The sequence below is a fragment of the Mizuhopecten yessoensis genome, unplaced genomic scaffold, assembly GCF_002113885.1.
Source record: "Mizuhopecten yessoensis strain PY_sf001 unplaced genomic scaffold, ASM211388v2 scaffold1011, whole genome shotgun sequence".
Taxonomy (NCBI): Eukaryota; Metazoa; Mollusca; class Bivalvia; order Pectinida; family Pectinidae; genus Mizuhopecten; species Mizuhopecten yessoensis.
The window spans coordinates 93,456-103,564 of record NW_018403833.1 but is presented as its reverse complement, the minus strand read 5'-3'; the positions used below and the strand labels follow the sequence as shown (position 1 = coordinate 103,564).

The following is a 10,109-nucleotide window of genomic DNA, read 5'->3' as shown; positions in this document are numbered from 1 at the left end:
CAGTAAAATCTTTGTCACGTACTATACATATTCTGGTAATTAGTAACTAGTAACCTAAGAAATCGTGATTCGTACATTAATCTCTTACTATCAACTATTTAATTATAGCACAGGAAAGGTTTCCATTCATTTGCATAAAAATTAACTATAATGTCTGCGGTCGCTGCCGAAGAATACTGTGGTAATTACGAAAATTCTTCTATATTTTTCAGATTCCACTGAATATAACACGAATAAAATGGACTTGTGTAAGTCTAGTTGATTTTTATGCCATATATCAATATTACTGTATCAGCTACATATGTATTTTTATGACAGGTGTGTCGAGGTGATGCACATGTAGGTTGTTTTGATACACGTACGTAGAACATATGTATGCCCTATAGCGATGTACGCATATATATAGTTTCCTTATCATATGATAGTGGAATTCACTGAGCCATACGACACCCTACACACACAGCAACACACTCACTCGCTGACTTACATGTACTTACCATATGATTTCACAGTAAACAGACACACACATATTCTAGCACACCGATGATCAACCGGATGTGGAGCTCCCCAGCGAATTAACCTAACCCCCGGGATAGATGGGTGTCGGTAGTGGTGATGGGAACCTGAGGGCCCGGGGTAAGAAGAAAAGGATCTACATTCCAGCCCTTCCCATGCCTCTGGCGACGCTATGCTGTGTGCTAAACTTCGTTGTACCTGGATTGGGTATGTATACATTCTGACCATACACACACACTTATTTTATACGTCAAGGAATATGGGGTGGAGTTTTGATTACGTAATAAATTACATACGCAGTGATGCACATTTACATACCGGACTGACAGGAACACAAATAACACATGTAAACATTGCAGACAAACAGAGACGGGGCGTGGTGGCCACGTTATAGCTGTGTCACGTGCTTGTTCGTGGTATTTTAGATTTACCCGACGTACTGTATGCTTACTTACAACATAATGAACGAATACATGAATTATTCAAACCTGAAAAGGAGACGGAAGAAATATCGTATTGACGTAATTACACATTGTTTACCAAGTGACACACATAGGACTGTCAGAGTTATCTCTCTTCGTTTATATTTTTATGTGCGTGTAGATTTTCCTAATAAGGTTCCCCGCGTTACTACTGCCGAATCTGAAAACTGAGTTTTTTCGACATGGCTATACGTCTGCTAAATCATTTCTGGAAAGAAAACCATACCTTATGGGACACTAATGAAAAATTAAAAAAAAGACATAAACAAACTGAAATCAACAACAGTGTTCTAAAAGTGAAATTTCAGCGGGGCAAGACTGGGTTTCAAATCCTTGACTTTAGACCATTGAATTGTTGGTCTAACTGAGTGAGTTAAGTGGTCAACGGAATTGTCTTGGCCTAAAATGTGTTACAGTTCTATCAAAACGAAATTAAGGGGTGATTACCAATTAAAAGACAAAACATTGGATGGGATCTTTAAAACTTCACATGCTCTACTCCGTGACGCCATTTAAACGTTATAGTTATAATTGCTTTTTAGTCACGTCAGAATGCCAAGACGTCAAGCTAAATATATCAGCGCTAACGTCAGAAGTGATTATATAATTAAATACGGTAATAAGCAAAATAATATAAAATCACATAGAAGTCGTTAACTAAGGGAAGAAAGCTTGCAGAGTGTACGAGTACACATACCTTAAACTGGCCATTTGAGTGTCAATATATCATTTTGTTTGATATTTGATCATTGTAATGTTTCGATGATTTTTTTTTATCAACTGATTGTATTCATTGTGTAAAACGAAATTCGTGTGATACAAGATGATATTACGACTACTGTAGGTACCATCGTGGCGGGAATATGTGTGTGCTGCTGTTCCCGGAACGAGGACATGGGAGGCGGGGAGCAGTGTGGGAGTTGTACTCTGAGTATCCTGCTTGGTCTCCTTCAGCTCATCCTCACAGCCCTCATTATTGGCTGGGTCTGGTCATGTGTCTGGGGCGTCATGATGATTGGCATGTCATGTAAGTATCAAGCTCGAGTCTTGGCGTCAAGGTCAATGTTTAGAAATTAAATAATATCATTTTAGCATTTATCATATCGCATAGTCTGCGCCCCTGGAATGTTTGTTTACGTATCAGAATCAACGTCCTTGTATGCGCCACTTTACAGAATCCTGCATATCTGTGATTTCTTTCGCGGGGCTACGCGAATGCTAAATTAAACGTTATGATTTCGGAATAGCTCTTGAATAACCTTCAAAGTAGAGGTACCACTGTCTTGCCTTTGGTCAGTTCTTGTCTGGACCAAATCAAATGGCTGACCTCGAACCTCCGATAAACAAAAAGTCAAAAACCCACGCATATCGAGAGAGAACCCCCCCCCCCCCCCCCCCCCGATCTCGAAAGTGATTATAGTGTAAAATTTGAAAAAAACCCAATGCTATGACCACACAAGATTAACATTTCCACAGCGTAGTTATATAGTTTTGAAATATACCTTTTCTTAACCCCTGCTGTGTTAAAATGGAATTTTAAAGTATCAAAACGAGATACACTATGATACTGCCCTTAGATCTTAAAATTAAAATAATTGAGTTTACTTCTTATTTCAGCTGAGTATTACCATGACAACCCAGCACATGGTGATACGGCGACATATCCGGTCAATCCGCAGCAACAGGTAATTCCTGGTAACCAATATGGAACCCCGGGACAGTCGGGCGTTCCGCCTAATCAGACGTACCCATATCAACCAGCACCTGTCGGATACCAACAGGGTCAACAACCACCCTACAGCCAGCCTCAACCCTACCAGCCACCGGCTCAACCCTACCAGCCGCCGGCTCAACCCTACCAACCACCGGCTCAACCATATCAACAGCCGGGTCAACCATATCAACCGCCGGTTGGGTTTCCTCCTCCAGAGCCCAATCCAAAGATGGCCCCTCAAGCTCCACCCCAGGCTCCTCCCTACTCGGAACATAGAGTTGAGCCATCGGCACCAATGGAGCCACCTCCGCCATATTCGCCAACATGAGACAATATTGTGAGATCGCTTTGTGTTTAAAATTCAAAAGTCTACATTCCCTATGCAAGTAACGTCTGACAAGTTATAAAGCCGTATAATCACCTATGTCACATAAAACATATGTAAATAACATCATTGTCAGTGATTATTAACTGTAATTCGACAGTTTTTGGTACCTACCTTTTTGACGTTCAAAAAGCAGTTCCCAATATTTACTGTCGTGTAATGCCATTTTACTGGTTACCTGACACTATACTTCCCTTCTCCGCCTCGTTTTGCCCGACATTTTTGTTCCGGTTCACTGGATCTAGTGGGCTTCATGATAAATATGTATGTAATCGATTTGCGTTCATACGGGCATGAACATTGAAAAAATGCTGTTCAATCCTTATATTTACATTGTTATTTGTTACCTATTATCGACCTGAATACAGATAGTCCCTTATATTTCCGATATTGAAGTGTTTATGTAGTCAGCGCAAACGGGATTCCTGGAAAAGTATAACGTCATCAAAATGTTTGCTTCTAGCAGTTGTCTCATATTATTTGAGAGGGAAGGAGAAGCTTTGAAAAGATTCTGATCCGATTTCGTTCATAGCCCCATTAACGCAATGTGTGACGGTATTGGTCATAGAGGAACTTGCCCTGGAAATGTAAATATAACGATTTGAACAGCAGTGCGGAATTATTAATGTTTTACAGGGGATAAATTATAAATATATATAACTATTCTAGGTATATAATTATAAAAACATCACAGTACATTGTATTCACTCAGTTAAAACGACATAGATGACACTGATTTAAGGATGATGATTACATTTGTCTTTCAATATTCCAACTCCTGAAATATACATATTGTAATTGTTGATACTAACTCTCTCAAGTTAATCTTAAATGAAAAAAAAGTTTTCAATTCCATAACAGTTTCAACAAAAAAAATAAGTTCAAATTACAAACTACAATAGTGTATTTTAACTTACATTATATGTATAGCCTTTCAGCTTGTTTTCGTATAAAAAGAATATCGGTGCATTTTATATCTTTATACATGTATATTGATTATAAATGATATGTTCAACCAAAAACGCATGTATCAAAATTCCGTCTTTTCGTATTGCAGAGTTATCTGCTCTTGTGAGCAGGTATTGATTGTTACGTCATTTGTTTGTGAGAGTAACGTCATACATTTTTGAGAAAATGACGTAATTTTCTCACACATACTAATGACGTAACACTCAATACCTGCTCACAAGAGCAGATAACCCCTGCAATACGAAAAGACGGAATAGTTCTGCTCGGTATGTTTAAGACTAAGATTATTTGGTTGAATAACTTGATATATGTGGGTTGAGTTGTGCATTTGTTTTTTCTTTTGATTTTGTTTTTGCCAGATTCAGTCGTTAAGGTTAACAACAAGCAAATGAAAACTTGCTTGGCATAAACATGCACAATGATAGCAAAAGGGTTGTTTTTCGAGTATGGAAAATCGTTATGCATGTCTTTGATTTTTTTTTACATAAGACACGATAGCCTCGCTTTAATTGTCGGCATCGTAATTTCCATTTTATTTTTGGTTACATGATCCTTAATAGGAAAATGGGACCGAGTTTGTTTAAAAACTGTTTAAGCTTAACGAGGTGTTCACACATATTGGAAAATGCTTTAATTTAGTTCAAAGTTTTTTTCTCCAATCTCGGTCGCTATGGTGGAAAGACGCGTTCCATGTGAAGCACCCATGTTGAATTTATTAATATTTTTCATCACCATGGTGGTAAGACAGAAAAATATCAACCGGAAGAGTAAGATCCTTAAATGTCTAGCCCGAAGCTTTGCCGAGGGTTAGTTATTTAAAAAATCTTACCGCGTGGGTTGAGCTTTTTCTGTCTTACTCCTAATGTGGGAATTATTGTTTTTCTCCCAAATAAGTGGTAATTTCACGGAATGCAAACGTTTATTTCATAATTATCAGCGTATCAGAGTTATCTGCCGTGATAAGCTATCGTTGAGTGTAGGATAAGCCAGATATATATTTCCCTGAGTGGAAGTGTGGATATCTCTTTCGAATGAGTGAGAATGATACGATTTTACCCCATCTTGGGGGTAAGACAGAAAAGTCTCAACCCAAGGGGTAATATGTTTGTGTTATTTTAGTTTTGAATGTCAATAATTTTTTTTTAACACAAACTAAATAAAAGAACTATCTTATGATACTGTTAAGCTAACCAGACCTTGTGCAAATAGATCATTTGTTAGCTAATGTCTTATGTTGCCAAGCGACATGGTGACATGTGCATTTTCTAAATATTAGAGAACACCTATCTGTATTATTAATCAATTACAAATTCTGATACATGGTTTATGAATGAAAGAATGAATAAAGAGTGAGGGTGAATCATACGAAAGTAAACAAGCGCAGAAATGCATTATAAAAGAAAGGAGTATGAAGGCAAGGTATGCATGTATGTATTAAAAGACAAAACGAATTTTGAGAAGATGGTCGAACTAATACGGTTGTGGAGATATTTAATTTTATTTCATATTTAAATACAAACCACGTGTTCAAATTACTGTAAGTATAAAAATGCAAACTTGTTAATGATGTTTCTCGCCCGCATTATTCTGAGTCATACTATTGTTATGATCTGTCTACTTCATTCATGTTATACATTGGTATAATAAACTATGCATTATTGCACTGATATGAGTTTTATTGGTGATAGTTATTTTTGATACTCAAAAAATACGATAAGAGTGTTTATTTTCATGCTTACCCAGCTCTGAACAACCCAGGACGGAGTATTAAAAATGGTCTGGGAATGGTGTTGCAGCGTCTGTGCTGTAGCTACAAGCGTTAGTTATTAGAAAATGATGGTGTTGGAAGCACGGTACCACCGAAAGAACAAACTTTATCACATACCTGTTGAATCCTGTTATACAAGAATGTAGTAATACAAGCATTTTTCAGACCATGAATATAGCGTTCTGTATTGCACATGTGTAATACGGAATGTTGTATTTACCTACTAGCAGGAACTACTTTTTATGGGAATCCCCTTGTCATGGCGAACTGAAAAGTTCCCGGTATTTGCAAAAATTATCAAGGTTCATAAAATCTTTGTATCGATCTCTACCGAATAGGGAAGGTATGTGATAAAATCAAGACCACACAGTTGTGTTTTTCTAACGAATTAGAAAGCACTCATGTATTGCGCGGACGTATATATTCGTCCGCGCAATAAATGAATGCTTTCTGATTCGTTAGAAAAACACAAGTGTGTGGTATTGCATATGTACATATCCAGTACACACACACGCACACCTACCCATACACACGCACCTAATTGCATACACACGCATACGCAATCATACAAACGTCAGGTAGTATCAATGCAGGTGGTGTATACGGCTAGAAGTAAGCGTCTTATAATGCAATTCATAATATTTCCTCCAAATTTCTATTGATTGATACATACTCCTGTATTATCATTTTCCAACGGGTTTTGTTTAGCCAAACGACTTATGGCGTGTCATAACAGTAGTTTGTGCAGCGGCGATAAGACAAGCCTACTATCTTAAGGTCAAGCTAGCTAAATTACTGTCGCTGCCGATTCTCGTCGAAAATGGCCACCGTACAGTTTCGAATAGTTCTTATTTGTACTGTTATTTACGCCTGTAACGCAGCTCATCAGAAACGGTTTCTGTTCCGTGATGTTTTTCCGGACCGTGTAAATCCGAATTCTCTCCAGAAACTTTGGTGGATCCGGAAGATGTCTCCTGACCTGTACTTGACCGGACGACTTACGGAAAGGCAAATAAAATATGCGTCCGAGGGAGGTTTCAGAAGCATCATTACGCTCTTCCGGTTCAATTCCCCAGGAAATTTGGGGCTGGAAACGTTCACGACGACAGATGGGGCAAAGACGATGGCATATGCTGTAAATATGGGTTTTAGAGCTATACTTGATTCCGAGGATGATTGGTATAAAGTAAGTACTGTACAGAAACTGACATCTGCCATTGCCGAAATGGAGAAACCTATTCTAATGCATTGTCATCGTGCGCATACAATAACATTTGCAACATTAATGTATATGGCGAACCAGACAAGAGTTGATCCTAACTTCCGGCCTCGTATTACGAGTGATGTCTTCTACGAAGTTACTGCATCTTTGGGACTAGACTTTACAGCAAATAACACTTCGGAAGTCGTGTCAAAAATCACCGGAAGTCCTCTACCGAAAGTGTTTCCGAACACCACTGCATATCCGGTTGAATGGTCAAACTATTGGTTGGTTCATTTCGTTTACAAAAGTTGGTTTGTTGGAGGACAAATTCTTTCCACACACATACCTGCTATTGTCGGCACCGGTTTCAAACACGTGATCAACCTACGTTTAGGTACCTCGACACACAACCAACCCTCACAGGAAACTGTGACACTGCTGAACATCGTAGACGGAACGCCCACGTACGGAAATGCCACTATCGGGCCACGTCAATCACCGGATACGCTAGTAAGAACTCGAATTGACCTTGACAAAGCGACCACTTATATTTCGGCTACGTCTTCCGTGAACTACGAGCAGCGGAACTCCCTTGAGTTTGGAGACGGTGTCGGATACAATGAGGGACTGGAGCAAGTTGCTGTGGAGAAGGCTGGTTTGACATACCATCATCTCCCTCTAGGTAAGTTGTGTCCTTGCTGTTCACATTTCAACTAGGAAACCTTGGTGTCTAGTAAGTTTTAGAATTGCTAAGGAGGTTATGATCATGACGCCTTTCGTTTTGTTTTGGTGTCTCCTTCGTTCCTGTTGTTGTATTTACTTTTGTTTTTGTGTCTCCACAGTTACTGTTGCTGCCTTCCTTTTTGTTTTGAGGTCTGCCCAGTTCCTGTGTGTTTTTGAGTCGATTTTGAATTATGTTACGGCTTTTTCCCTTTTTGTGTGCGTTGAAAATAGTCGTCCAATAATTATGGACGAATATAAATATAATATGACATGCATAGCATTTCTTGATGTATCTCGTATTTGGGATCTACGTCATTTCCACAAATAACGAAAACGTCATATGACGCGGAGATTAAGAACAACACCACGTCAAGGAGAGTGAGGGAATAAGACAAATGTCCCAAGTATTGCAATGGAAAAAACTTATTGTGTCCTCATGGTTCCTCAAGAGTAGGAAAAGAAGGCTGCCATCAAATTTGCAAGACGCATCACCACGAATGATTTTGGTCATTTCTGTTGATCCAATCATGACCGATGTTTTAAACTGTGACTCAACCATCCGTATTGTAACAATGTATTGACATTAAATCGTTGCTAAAAACATTAATCATCTTTAATCTGTCTTTTATAGACAATGGTCGCCAGTACAGCAGGGAGTTGTTTTCCGAGTTTAAAGACAAATTTCTGGAGATCGGAGAAACAGGAGAACCAGTCCTCGTACACTGCTCCGACTCAAGGCGTGCAGGTGATATATAATAAAAAAAATCCAGAGAAGATGTCCAGGTGGTTAAAATAGCATACATTTACTGTAAATTACTGTAAAAGTAATATTTAAGAGGAAGTCTTATGTAAGCGTTTTTTCCACTTTAGAAGTGGAACTTTCTGTATACTTTTCTCTATTGAATATGTTGTTGTTTCGCCAATTTATCAAAGCGCTTATCTGTCAAAACTCGTTCGTTCGCTAAACTTTGACTGCTCTAAAATAAGTATAACAGTACTAACACCATAGTCACTCCGCGTCTTTACATTGGCTTTACTCTCATTGTAACTTAGTGTTGCTTTGTCTTTGATCGTCAGCCTACCTCACGGTCCTCGCTGCTGCGCTCCAGGACGGTCAGGACTTGAATTGGGCTCTGTCCAAACTTGACGAGATAGGGTTCCCAGTCGGGCCAATGACATCGCCGGACGTGTATCGTATGTATGTCGCCTGGCTGACCGATTCCAGTGGCAACGAGATTGGCCGCAGATGAAGATTCACCATGCTTATAAGTCGGGGCTGAAGTCCATCACAATATTTAATGTAAACACGATGTGTATTCAGCATGCATACTACTGTAGTTTGCCTATGATTTAAATGAAACTAACAAACTTCAAAGTGTTTTTGTTATGAAAATCTGAAAATTTTGAAACGGGTCAGATTAATCACTGTTCGACCACGTGGTCGTCTGTATAAGGAAATGCTTAAAACATCATTTAGACATTTGTAAAGTGTAAATTTTAATAGGATTTAATAGAATATTAGTGGTCACACGCATTGCTGCCTCTATATCCACATCAATATAGTTTGAAATATGTACATTGTGGTAAACATAAAATAAGTCTATAATAAGACGCTGTATGATCATACTTCAACTTAAGATCTTTCCAGAAGTTTTTCTCAAAGTCAAATACTTTACAAGATGAAATAACATCTTGTGGGAGACTGTTCCAGATATCAATTATTCTTTGAGTAAAGTAATGTTTGAGTATGTCATGTCATGTTCTCTTAATATATTAAAATCAACATAACATAACACATAATTTACAAGGTAATGATCCGCTTGTTTTCTCCGAGGACTGAAGAATTCTTATCAAGGGGGTTTGCTTCATAACGCTTAGCTGTTTGTAAGTATAGGAACTCCGGGCGCTATACTCTATATCTACAGGTATGTTAATAAGTGGAAATACAATCGCAACTTTGATTACAAAACATGGTCGCTATTTCGCTGCAGTTGGAATTTGTTTCACATACCTGTATCAGGTACAGAATATTACGGCCGTGACCTTGAATGTAATACGGTCACGTTTATTCTGTTACTATATATATTCAGATTAGATCTCTTTATCATCATTACGGTCGCGGGCCCGGTATTGTAGGAACTGAGCAATTCATACATGTGTATTATCTAAACAGTGTGTTTCGGCTTCGTGTTTCGTTACCCAGAAACTAAATTGCTGCAGAAATCACTTAAATACTTTCATTTTGACACAACCAATCAAATGTTCTATGTGACGTTTTGATGACTAGTACGATATGTACACTGTCACCTGAATCATTTGTCTGATGAAGGTGACAGTGTACAGATCGT

General features: G+C 38.5%; 2 protein-coding genes across 2 annotated transcripts; both read left to right on the top strand.

The window, feature by feature from the left end:
* The first annotated feature begins 425 nt into the window (after positions 1–425).
* On the top strand, positions 426–5,740 carry LOC110456137 (proline-rich proteoglycan 2-like). The gene is made up of 3 exons (XM_021506708.1): positions 426–723; positions 1,843–2,025; positions 2,616–5,740. The coding sequence occupies exons 1-3, from the start codon at positions 597–599 to the stop codon at positions 3,038–3,040; spliced, it is 735 nt and encodes a 244-aa protein (XP_021362383.1). The 5' UTR covers positions 426–596; the 3' UTR covers positions 3,041–5,740.
* An 881-nt stretch (positions 5,741–6,621) lies between these two features.
* LOC110456030 lies at positions 6,622–9,136 on the top strand. The gene is made up of 3 exons (XM_021506554.1): positions 6,622–7,720; positions 8,393–8,506; positions 8,839–9,136. The coding sequence occupies exons 1-3, from the start codon at positions 6,655–6,657 to the stop codon at positions 9,009–9,011; spliced, it is 1,353 nt and encodes a 450-aa protein (XP_021362229.1). The 5' UTR covers positions 6,622–6,654; the 3' UTR covers positions 9,012–9,136.
* The last annotated feature ends 973 nt before the right edge of the window (positions 9,137–10,109 follow it).